Here is a 13,288-nt window from a genome sequence, read left to right as displayed (position 1 = left end):
AAATACATAGAGGCTAAAGAGCATCCTACTAATGAATGAATGGGTCAGCCAGGAAATTGACAATGAAAACACAATTATTTCAGGTGGTCCAGGAGAGAGATATAGAGCAATACAAGTTTCTCAAGAAGCAAGAAAAGTCTCAAATACACAACCTAACCTTACACCTAAAGGAGCTGGGGGAAAGAACAGCAAATATAGCTTAAACCCAGCAGGAGAAAAGAAATGATAAAGATTATAGCAGCAATCAGTGAAACAGAAACCAAAAGAACAGTAGAACAGATCAATGAAACTAGGTGCTGGTCCTTTGAAAGAATTAATAAGATTGCTAAACCCCTGGCCAGACTTATCAAAAAGAAAACAGAAAAGACCCAAATAAATAAAATCATGATTGAAAGAGGAGAGATCACAACGAACACTGAAGAGATACAAACAACTATAAAAACATATTATGAGCAACTATATGCCAATAAATTAGGCAATCTGGAAGAAATGGATGCATTCCTAGAGATGTATAAACTACCAGAACTAAAACAGAAGAAATAGAAAACCTGAATAGACCCATAACCAGGCAGGAGGTTAAAGCAGTCATCAAAAGTCTCCCAACAAACATGAGTCTAGGCCTGGATGGCCTCCCAGGGTAATTCTACCACACATTTAAAGAAGAATTAATACTGATTCTTTTGAAGCTGTTTCAAAAAATAGAAATGGAAGGAAAACTTCCAAACTTGTTTTTTGAGGCCAGCATTGCCTTGATCCCCAAATCAGACAAAGACCGCCATCAAAAAGGAGAATTACAGACAAATATCCTTGATGAACACGGATGCAAAAGTTCTCACCAAGATACAAACCAATAGGATCCAACAGTACATTAATAGGATTATTCACTACAACAAAATGGGCTTTATTATAGGGCTTCAAGGTTGGTTCAACATCTGCAAATCAATTAAATCAATGTGATATACTACATTAATAAAAGGAAGGACAAAAACCATACGATCCTCTCAACAGATGCAGAAAAAGCATTTAACAAAGTACAGCATCCTTTCTTGATCAAAACTCTTCACAGTGTAGGGATAGAGGGAACATACCTCAATATCACCAAAGCCATCTATGAACAACCCATAGCAAATATCATTTTCAATGGGGAAAAACTCAGAACTTTCCTCCTAAGGTCGGGAACATGGCAGGGATGTCCACTATAACCACTGTTGTTCAAGAGAGTACTAGAAGACCTAGACTCAGCAATCAGACAACAAAAAGAAATAAAAGGCATCTGAATCAACAAAGAAGTCAAACTCTCACTCTTCTCAGATGACATGACACTCTATGTGGAAAACCCAGAAGACCCCACACCAAAACTGCTAGAACTCATACAGGAATTCATGGAAGTGTCAAGATATAAAAATCAATGCACAGAAACCAGTTCCATTTCTATACACTATCAATGAAACAGAAGAGAGAGAATTAAGGAATTGATACCATTTACAATTGCACCAAAAGCCATAAGATACCTAAGAATAAACCTAACCAAAGAGGCAAAGGATCTGTACTCAGAAAACTATAAAACACTCATTCAAGAAATTGAGGAAGACACAAAGAAATGGAAAAACATTCCCTGTTCATAAACTGAAGAACAGATATTGTTAAAATGTCTATGCTACCTAGAGCAATCTATATATTTAATGGAATCCTTATCAAAATATCATCAACTTTTTTTTTTAACAGAGCTGGAATAATCCTAAAATTTGTATGGAACAAGAACAGACCCCCAAATAGCCAAAGGAATGTTGTAAAAGAAAACCAAAGCTGGTGGTGTAATAATTCTGGACTTCAAGCTCTATTATAAAGCTATAATCATCAATATAGTATGGTACTGGCAAAAAAAAAAAAGACACATAGATCAATGGAACAGAAGAGAGAACCCACAAATGGACCCTCAACTCTATGGTCAACTAATCTTTGACAAAGCAAAAAAGAATACCCAATGGAAAAAAGACAGTGTCTTCAACAAATGATGTTGGGAAAATTAGCCACATGCAGAATGAAACTGCATCGCTTTCTTACATCATATATAAATATAGGCTCCAAATGGATGAAAAATCTAAATGTGAGATGGGAACCCATCAAAATCCTAGAGGAAAACACAGGCAGTAATCTCTGTGACCTCAGCCACAGCAACTTCTTGCTAGACACATCCCAAAGGCAAGGGAAACAAAGGCAAAAATGAACTACTGGGACTTCATCAAGATAAGAAGTTTTGCACAGCAAAGGAAACAGTTGACGAAACCAAAAGAAACTGACAGAATGGAGGAAGATATTTGCAAATGTCTTTGCAGAGAGAAGGCTAGTATCCAACATTTATAAAGGACTTATCAAACTCAACACCCAAAGAACAAATAATCCAGTCAAGAAATGGCCAGAAGACATGAACAAGTATTTCTCCAAAGACACACGAATGGCTAACGGACACATGAAAAAAATGCTCAACATCACTTGGCATCAGGGAAATACAAATCAAAACCAAACAATAATATACCATCTCACACTGGTCAGAAAGGCTAAAATTAACAAGTCAGGAAACCATAGATATTGGTGAGGATGTGGAGAAAGGGAAGCTCTCTTATACTGTTGGTGGGAATGCAAGCTGGTGCAGCCACTCTGGAAAACAGTAATAGGACTCCTCAAAAAGTTGAAAATAGAGCTACCCTACAACCCAGTAATTACACTACTAGGTATTTATTCCAAAGATACAAATGCAGTGATCCAAAGGGCACCTGCACCCCAGTGTTTATAGCTGTAATGTCCACAATAGCCAAACTATGGAAAGAGCCCAGATGTCCATCAACAGATGAATGGATAAAGAAGATGTGATATATATATATATGTAATACATATATATATGTCAACAGATGGATGGATAAAGAAGATGTATGTATGTGTGTATACACACATACTGCTCAGCCATGAAAAAGTGAAATCTTGCCATTTGCAACGATGTGGATGGAATTAGAGGATATTATGTTAAGGGAAATAAGTCAATCAGAGAAAGATAATTATTGTATGATCTCACTGATATGTGGAATTTAAGAAACAAAACAGAGGATCATAGGAGAAGAGAGGAAAAAAATAAAAGAAGAGGAAATCAAAGAGGGAGACGAACCATAAGAGACTCCTAATCATAGGAAACAAACTGAGGATTGCTGGAGGGGCATGGAGTGGAGATGGGGTAACTGGGTGATGGGCAGTAAGGAGGGCACATGAGGAATAAGCACTGGGTATTATATAAGATGGTTGAATCACTGACCTCTACCTTAATGATATAAAATAAAATCTTTTTAAGATTTTATTTATTTATTTGAGAGAGAGAGAGAAGCTGACTACCCCCTGACCAGGGAGCCCGATGTGGGGACTTGATCCCAGGACCCTGGGATCATGACCTGAGCCAAAGGCAGGTGCCTAATCAACTGAGCCACCCAGATGTACCAAAAATATATATTCTTACCTAGCATTCAACAAATGCCAAAAAGAAAACTTAACCCTAGTATGATAATTTTTTATCAATTATTTGAAAAGATTAAAACAACACAACACCCAGTGTTGAAGGGTTGTTGGGAAAATGGGTATTCCCAAGAACAGTTATCCCCACCGGATAGGACACAAGGTGGTACATGCCATCCTTGGCCTATGAATCAAAGGTTAAATTGTGGACTTATTAATAGATCAATTCACTTTCAGGGAAATTATTCTAAGGAGATGGTCCAAGAAGTGTGCAAAGAATATTGTGTAAAAAGATGTTCATTGAGGAATTATTTTTCATCTAGTCCCCAGATTGTGATCTTTAAATCTTGTTTTCCACTACAAAGATTCAGGAGTCATTGGAGAAATAAATGGTTGTTTTAAGGTCTGGGGTAGGGAGTCTTTGAATGAGCATGGAGTACCTAGTCATCCCACTAAGCCAGGAAGGCAGCTGGGAGGAAGACCTTGAAGCAGCTGGCGCGTGATTCATTCACTCTCTTTAATGGAGGAGAAAATATCCTTGGGGGATAGAAAACAAGGCCCGTGATTGGGTCTTATCCCCTTGTTAACTGAACCTTCAAGTAAATAGACTAAGATAAATTGTCAGGAGGATGAGATAGTATCTGTGCCCTCAGTGAAAACTGCTTATATTAATAATATCCAGAAGCCAGGAGACATGATTTCCTACAGAATGTCCCAGAAAAGTGTTATAACTCTTTGAAGTACAAAATGGAATATTTCATAATTTAAAATGTACTCCCTGGATGAGGAATCCCGTGAATCCTACTTGGAGACTCCATCTATTCCAAATAATTATTGATGTGGGGAAGACAGACCTGGAGGACAAGGCTTGAGGTCTCAGATGTCTCTCCGCTTCATCTGAGGCTCCTGATTGCCTTAAAGTTATTAGGAAAGTTTGCTGCTGATTCCCACATCTGATTTGACAACCCAGTTCTTTGTGTTAGCTCTGTAACAACTATTGGGATATTATCAGAAAGACTCCAAAGTCAATTTGAAGAGGCTCCCAACAGGCAAATGGAACAGCTTGAAAAATTAATAAGAGTAATAACTGCAATGGATTAAAAAAATAAATCCATGAATTACTAATGATACTAATAACGAAACCAAACAAACAAAAACTTCTCTGGTTACTTCTGTAGCATATTATCCTTCCTTTGCTATACCTCAGGGTAATCAGATAGTGGATGATGGAACGGTTCTCATTATAGAAGTGTTCCAATGAATAAACAAAGAGGGAATGCTAAAATAGCACCATTTTCTGATACCTGATAGAGTAAGACCATCACCATCGGTGGCTGCCAACACAGCAACAAGAAACAGACAACCAGAAGCATGTAACACCACCTATGAAGTATTCTTGCAAAAAAATAATAAAAATAAAAAATCCAAAATAACAACATTCTATCAAGCCTCTAAATCTAACTGCCAATTTACAAAAAAATATAGGGACAAAGAAACACGTTAAATTACCCCAAAGGCTCAGGCTACGAATTGCAAGGAAAAAAAAAAAAATTCAGGGAGAACCCATAGATCAAGAGAACTTTAGGAGACCTCTCAACCCATTGCAATGTATGGCCCTTACGTGGATCTGAATTCAAACAACAAATGACAAAAAAAACCAAAACTCATAAAATAAACAGACCCTTGGTGAAGTGTGAATGCTGACTTGATATCTTTATGTCAAGGAATTACTGTTGATTTTTAGATGGGATCATGTATGATATTGTGGTTATGTGTTTTAGTTAATATACGTCATTATTTATAGATGAAATGATATGATGTCTGAGATTTAATTTAAAATAATCCTGTATAAAACAGGTAAAACAAAACTGGTCTTTTGATAGTTGTTTAAGTAAAATGATGGGTAAATCATGTTCATAATATCTTTTCTTTACGTTTATATGATACAACTTAAATTTAAAAGCACAACACTGGGGCATCTGGGTGGCTCAGTGGGTTAAACCACTGCCTTTGGCTCAGGTCTTGATCTCAGGGTCCTGGGATCGAGTCCCACATCGGGCTCTCTGCTCAGCAGGGAGCCTGCTTCCTCCTCTCTCTCTCTGCCTCTCTGCCTACCTGTGATCTCTCTCTGTCAAAATAAATAAATAAAATCTTAAAAAAAAAAAAAGCGCAACACTGGATGTTGTGCACATAATGACTGTAGGGGGTTAGGGTAGAAACACATGACCGCTTAGGACACTATTGCAGAAATCACACACCAGATGGCGCTATTACTGGGGACTGGTGAAGAGGGGTCGGATTCTGCATATATTCTGAAAGTAGAACCACATGATTTTCTGATGGATATTATGTGACAGGAGAAAATATTCTCATTATCTGTAGCTGGAGTTTAAAAAGTCATCATGCCTTTCTTTTGAGCTTTTAAAATTTTGTTTAAAATTTTTAAAATGAGCTTACTTATTAACCAGGAAAAGTTGACTTTTTTGTTGGTTCTCAAGACAATAAGAACAATTACTGAAAAAACAGTAGTTTGAAGGCACTGTTATCTTTCAAAGAATGGGATAATATATTTTGGGGCTATGATTTAGAGAATAAAGGCCCATAATCTCATCTAAAACCTTTGATGCCAGATGTTTCACAATTCAGAAAATTTCAGGTTTTAGAAATGTAATATACAGCACGTGGAATCTATTATGTAATTCTCAAACAGGGTCTGGGAAAATTCTCTTTAACCAAATGCATTAACATTTCTGCAGTAAGACATACGAATATTCATACTAAGCAAAATAAAGATCAGATCAGGTCAGGCTTATTACCAATGGAGTTTGGAGCTGAACTTAGGAAAACATCTTTTGGTTTTCAGAATCTTTTAGATTTTGGCATTGTACATAGGAATTTCAATTCAGGCTGGCATACATTTACTTAGTACCTACTATGTGCCCCTGATTTTGAGGGCCTTATACACCATGCAATGAAGCAGTAAATCAGCAACTTTAGTAGAAGGTGAGGACATTCAGGCAGTGGGAACAAGAGAAAGACATAAGGTTGTTATGAGTGGGCTGTGTTCAGAGAACAAAGTAGTCCAATTTAATTTGTTCTGTTTGAAAGAATGTAAGATTATATATTCTAATAAAGTAGGCAGCTGATGTTTGAAAGGTTGTATTTTGTCATGCTTCTTTAATCATCAGCATGGTACTTTTTATGAATATTGTGTGTGTGTGTGTGTGTGTGTGTGAGAGAGAGAGAGAGAGAGAGAGAGAGAGAGAGACGGGGGAAAGGGAGGGGGAGGAAGGGGGTAATGTTTCAAGGGTTAGCACCATTGGTGAGGCCTCAGAGAGTTTAACATTCTGGGTACGAAGTAGCCGGAGAGGCTCCCTGCATCATTAATGCAGTCCAAGATGACTAAAAGCATTCTGTGGGCTGGGCCCATTCAGCAGGAAGCATAATAAGACTTTGAGATTGTTCAGCAGCCTCCCCTAGTCCATGGAAGGTACTAGGGTATACCATGGAAGCAACCAGCTTTGGGGACCCTTGACTCAGACCCTCCAAGAACGGGACTACATTGAGGCAGTCTACTGAACTGAGTTCCGTTTCTTCAGGAAGCCACGGGAATTTTTCAGCACTGTAAAAGGAAAATGCCACTAAATCCTCAGTTTCACTGAACATGACAAGATGAGCGGTTTCCAAGCTTGGAAGGCCATTTGGGCAGGAGCTGCTCTTATGTATTCTGTGACAGAGGAGGCTTGTTACCTCAGTGAGAACGGGGTTCAGTGATATTTTCACAACTCTCAAGGTTTTGATCGGCTACAGGATACGGCAGTCTCAGGGCTGGTTTCAGTCAAGATGGATGTAGCCGGGGAGGGAGGACGGTGCTTGGTTGCTGCCATCAAGGTGCTGCCGGCCCGAGGGGCGACACAGGCAGCAGGCTAGGTCTCACCCCGATACAAGTGCCATCAGCACCCAAACTGGGGCCTTTTTAACAAGCTGAAGGGTTCTTGGGTGCTGTGGTTTCCAGGTTCTAGAAGAACACCCTGTGGTTTCCAGCTGGTGTTCATCCAGGACGGCTCAGTGAGACTCACGAAGCCGCCTTCCCTCCACTGCCATCAGGAGCAGCCCGGAGCTACCGCGCGTCGGACAGCGAGCTGGGGCCCTGCACCAGCCTCACACTGCCTGTCAGGAAACTGAGCTCAAAGAGATGGATGGGACTGGCTTTCAAGGTTGGACAATCTGGGCTCCAGTCTATCTTTTCTCAACGTCTTGATGCTTTTAGCTTCTGGTTAAAACTTGTAAGAAGAGGGGTGGGATACATACCTTATAGTTTCGGTAGGATGATTAATGATTAAATAAGGCAAGGTAGAGAACTTCTTCCCAGTGGCCTACAATAATTCGAATTCCAGCTCTTTGACTCAAGGGCCTGCCGTGTTTCCAGGCTGTGGTCATAGTTCTCTTTGAGAAATGCCTCTTGCTGGCTGGGCTAGGATAAGTCACGTTCCCCTTCAAGCCTTGGTCACAGGGGTCAATACCATAAGCATTCACAACCTTACTCTGTGTGCCTCTGGGGACTCAGAGTCAACAGCAGAAGCAATTAATAGATGGCCTGACTCCCGCTGAGCAAGTGTGATGGGAAAGTACTTGAGAATGAGCTCTGATGCTTACCACTTCACGCTTTTCCACTTCAAACCAGCGGGAAATTCCAGGTAAACTCTGCACCAAGTATAATGATGTTCTCTCCACCCAGAGACTCTACGGAATACAAAACAAATTAAGTCCCCACGTGTCTTTTCTTTCTAGTTACTGAGCTATGACTAACATCAGCCATTCAATTTGGTCAGGTTTGCTTATTTCTATAGGCTTTTCTTTAGTATCCCTTTTAGCCTGTGGGCAATCCCTTCATACTCTGAAGCTGTCACAGTAAGATACCAGTGACGCTGTGTTCATCATTCCCGTTCTGTGTTGCTGGACAATTTTTCCTTCATGGACTACATGGTCTACTTCACACAGCAAGCTTAAAATAGAGTAATAGGCTACCATGTTACTTCCTTTGCTGGTTCTTTCAAATTCCAATTTAAACCCCCCTCACTCCTTAAGGTCTTTCCATTTTTATCTGGAAGGGGTAATATCAACCGCCAGTCAACACAGGTTTAGAGTAATAACATCCTCACGGAGGAAAGGTCCATGAAGAATCACATAGATCCATCTTTCTGTTTTAAAGAGGAAGAGGCTAAGCATCAAGGAGGCCATGTGACTCCCCCCCCCCTGGGGGGGTACATTCCAATTCCCAGACTCTACCTACTAGAACTTCCGACCTCCTCACTATGCCACATTTTCTCATGCCCATTTCAACTGCCATCATCCAGGAGGATCTGTATTTAAAGAGCAGAGGTTTCCTCTGGCCAGGAGAGCACCCCCATAATACGTGAAGCCACAGCTGCCTTGGTCCTTGGTAAGAGTCACTGTGGATGACAGATTTCTCTTCTGTCAATCCCATTTCTGGATCTATGCCTCATTTTTCTCAAAAGGATAATAAACTTCACAAAATCCCTGAAATAGTGCCACTTATGCCAGAACAACAGAAAATGGGGGGATTTCTTCATGTCAGCCACAATATACTGCAAGGAATATGGCAGAGTCCCTGTGACAGCAGTGACAGTGGTGACAGGAAGGTGAGTGGCCAGGGAAGGGCTCAGGGCAAAGAGAAAGGAATGCTTGCAGTGCTGGGGGAGAGCAGAAGGAAGCAGGCAGGCACAGCAGCCGGTGGGGGGAGGACAGCACTTCTCAGAGAAGGTGACACGTGAGCGGAATGCTGAAGAGTGTGTAGGAGTTTGCCAGGCGGAGGGAGGGGGCAGCACGGCAGGCAGCAGGAAGCAGCCCGCGCAGAGGCCTGCAAGAGGCTGGAGAAAGGGAAAGGGCGCAGCAGGAGATGGAGAGGAGAAGTTCAGGGTTGCTGGAGCCCAGAGGGAGGGTGGGTGAGTGGGCAGTGGCACAGATGAAGCTTCCGGAAGGGCACTTTGGTGCCAGATGCCGAGGGCTGGAAGCCCAGGAACAAGGAGCCAGATTTATCATTATTTTTTAGGGGGGCTGCTATACCACTGATAAAGTGATGGCCATGAGGAAATGTGCTGCAGCAGAAAGGACAAAGGAGAAGTTTCTAGAAGGTGTGGGTCGTAGTGGAGGGTCTGCGGGTAGTTAGAATGTGCCTGACTCCAGTGGATCTCACACTTCCTATTCAGTGAACATAACTGCAATGAAAATTCTATCATAAACTAATGACTGTTAACTGGTTTTGTGGGACACAAAGAAAAATGGAAATCTCCAAAAGGACTAGAAAGTGATCACGAATCTTTTCAATGACATCCCGGTATGGTCTTCCAATAGTTTCTTTGTCTTGATAGGTAACCCATCTGACCTCCTTGCACAAGAGGACTGCTCTGGGTTGAGGCCCATCGTGACCCTGCAGAATGACCCCAGCTTCCCCTTCTGATTCCCGGGCTGTGCCCCATTCCTGGAGCTACTGCTGGGAACTGACATACAGGCAGAGGCAGCGAGGACAGTTAACATCAGAGGATCTCTGCTAACAGTGTGAGGAGGACCTTTTCCAGCTTAAGTAGAGACTCTGATGAAGGGAGCTAAGCCAGTTAACCCACAGGAATAGGTCTGTTTTGCATTCTTCGTAGGGGGGAATACTGACTAACCAGGGGTCTACCTGATCTCACTGGTCACTGTTATCAGGGAAAGAAGAGATAATGTACCCTCGGCACAATGCCCCGGTAGGGCTGTGAGCCAGCCCAAAAGAGCTCCAGAGGGCAAGGCTTATTGCAGCTACTGAGAATGGACAACTCCATACATGCAGGGAGTCTGTGGTTTGCTTTCATTCCATGTCTTCTCAGAAGTCCTAATGACACACCATTCTAACCAGCGAAAGCAGGAGATCGCATGGAAATCTTCCAAGGTAATAGCTGTCTACCGAACTGCTTCCTGTCTCAGAATCTTCGTCCCGCTGTCTGTCAAGCATTTTTTACTCACTGTAGACTACTGTATCTGAGAACAAATATCCTGTGATCCCCACAGTTGCTTCAACATGAATGAGTGACAGGACTAAGCTAAACTGTGACATCTCAGAGATTGGTCTGAGGGCCACCAGCACTGTCACAAAGAAGCTGATTCCCAGGCCTTCCTCTCAGACCTACTGAGTCAGGACTCCTGAGCTAAGAACTCGGCTTGGTTAGAAAAGCATCCCATGGCCCTCTGATATACCGTTGAGTTTGAGATCAACAAGACTCAATGATGATTTCTGGTCCCTTCTGGTTTTATCACTTGACTCTATTCTGTGTAAATACTTATCATGGGGCTTGTTCCAAAGAGCTCATAGGAAACTGTATGTAATAAGAACACACGGTACCTTGAATTCATTTTCTTTATCTTTAGTGCCTTTGTGAAATGGTCTGTCATAGCGGAATTTCCAGATGTGATTCACTTTATAGAAACTTTTGATGTTGTCTGGTACACCCTCTCTCTGCAGGACCTCCTGGCTCTCCGGGATAGGAGTCACGGCATAGATCTGCAAATCTAGGATTAAAAAGTCAAGGAGGAAACCCGACTTGGCAAATGCCAAGGAAATCTGGCTTGAGCTGAGCTGTGGCAGAGAACCGAGGCTGGGTAACAATCTGGTGTTTCCCTTGGGTCAAAGTCATTTTAAAAACCGCCAAGAAGATACCAAGAACTCAGCTCACAACAAATCATTTCTCCAACTACAGGCCTTTGAACTGGTTTTAGTAGGTGATTCTGACAAAGTATCTGGTTAAAATGTCCATACCTTGTGAATTTATTTATTGCTGATTTTTCTTCCTCTTTCTTTTCTTAGTTGGGGGTTGGGTCGGAATGGCTTGGATCTTAGGTACTCAAAATTATATTATTCTAAACCTTGTTTAAGAGACCATTTTATCTTTAGTCCATGCATGGCCCCTCTTAATTTAATGTTTGTAAAATAATGTATAAACATCCATGCAACCATGACCAAGGACATGGCCAGTTCTGACAGTGATTTACATTTACCTGTGTGATGATCTGTGTCTCCAGCCTTCCCACACCTGTGGTACCACTCTCCCAAAGCTTGTACTGATAAGCAAAGTGTTTTTGTAGTTGATATTTTAAAAAGTACATTAAAGGGGTATCACCGGAATCACTGAACACTACATCTAAAACTAACTGATGTACTGTGTGTTGGCTTATTGAATTTAAATTTAAATTTTAAAAAGGAGGTATCCTATTTACTTGTATATTTACCTTCTTCTCTTCTCATTCAAAGAAGGATAGCAAAATCTTTTCCCTTAATTTCTTGCTTCTGCTACATTTTATTTTCTACTTTGAAATGGTATCCATGATTATCAAAGGGCCTTTCTTATCTTCTCCCAGATCTTAAGTTTAGGGAAGAGAGAGAAACATTCACGAAGGAGTGCCGGGGTGAATTCCCTTTGTCTCCAGTGCCTGGGTAATTTCAGTTGAGTTGTTCGTATTTAGATAATTGAAGTGTCAATTATATAGCATTCATCAAAGGCTGTCCAAAATGCCATGGCCAAGAATTCCCCAAAGATATTAAGGTACCTCCTTCTCTGCACTTCCTTCCAGAATAAAAATATCAAGGGGAAAGAGGGTGAATGATAGGTGCCATCCACAGGATATGTTGGAGGAAAATTATTCTAAGGGAAATCACTAAAAGAAGCTTTAAAAGCAGGGTGGAGATAGGGAAGATAGGGAAGTTTTAATTAAAAGGAAAAAAAAAATTCTTTACCAGAATCCTTAAGGGATTTCCTTTCCACTGACACTGTGACAATAATGAGAATAATTCTGTTCAGAAGGCGCTAAGCTAAAATCAAGATGAGTGAGAAAGAGGGAGAGAGTGGGAACACAGCAAAGGGGCCAGAGGCTTTCCTTGCAGGAAATTGCTCTGTGGCTAACAGCCCGTGGCTCTAACTGCAGTGCAGCCCGTCTAGGTGTGGATACACTGAGCTTCCGCTTGGAAGATGGTCTCGTCGGGCTGGTTGGCGTGCTGCATGGCGATGGCGTGGGGGAACTCATTCAGCATTCTCTGTTGGAAGGCCTCCAGCCTTTCATAGTCATGCCCTCGACACACAAACTCCTTATTCTGGAGGCGAAATAAACAAAGAAATGAGAGCGACATAATGGAGTGTGTTAATTACAGAGAGAAGCCAAGAAAGAAGACCCTGGCAGGAAGTGAGCACATGCCTCACATCTATACACAGTAACAGGAAAAAAAAAAAAAAAAAAAAGCAAAACAATCTGAAAAATTTGCCCAGATATGAAAAATGAGGGGCAAGGATCAGGAACTTTGCTCTCCATTGCTTTTGGTCAGAGCCACCAGCAGGTGCCGTTCCTCCCAGTTCGTGTGCTAAGGTGTAAAGAGGCATCAGATTCTCAGAGCACCAAACCATGAATCATGTTCCCTCTAAATGCTAATGAGCGCATGTGTTAAAGGTTTTTTTGGTTTTGTTTTGTTTTGTTTTCTTGTTTTGTTTTTTACTATAAGCAGAGTTTAGTGGATAAATTCTCAATGTAGAGGGAAAGAAAGTAAATGTGATCTCCAAAAATGCATTTTATTGCATTCTTTATGAAAGCTGCAGAGATGGGCCTCCACACTGGATCGTGGCATGGAAGAAAGGAAAGCTGAGCCAGTTTGCATTCCTGCTCTCAGCAGGCCTGGCACTGGAAGCTTCTCTGCCATCACCAACTCAGCTTGGCTTCCTGTGGCCAAGAATCTTATTTACTGGCCCAA

General features: G+C 41.4%; 1 protein-coding gene across 5 annotated transcripts in view; it reads right to left on the bottom strand.

Annotated features, from left to right (window-relative positions):
* The window catches only part of DOCK4 (dedicator of cytokinesis 4), a 431,090-nt gene that overhangs the window by 26,419 nt on the left and 391,383 nt on the right, over positions 1-13,288 (bottom strand). For all 5 annotated transcript variants that reach the window (XM_082693075.1, XM_082693074.1, XM_082693076.1 and 2 more), the window contains 3 exons: positions 12,499-12,640; positions 10,898-11,064; positions 8,155-8,241 (listed from right to left, as the gene is read on the bottom strand). In XM_082693075.1, coding sequence (XP_082549201.1) covers positions 8,155-8,241; positions 10,898-11,064; positions 12,499-12,640 — 396 coding nt within the window. The remainder of the gene's footprint in view (positions 1-8,154; positions 8,242-10,897; positions 11,065-12,498; positions 12,641-13,288) is intronic.

The sequence above is a fragment of the Mustela nivalis genome (genome assembly GCF_964662115.1).
Source record: "Mustela nivalis genome assembly, chromosome: 12".
In the NCBI taxonomy this organism is placed as follows: domain Eukaryota; kingdom Metazoa; phylum Chordata; class Mammalia; order Carnivora; family Mustelidae; genus Mustela; species Mustela nivalis.
The sequence above is the reverse complement of the archived record's forward strand: the minus strand, read 5'-3'. Positions and strand labels throughout refer to the sequence as shown.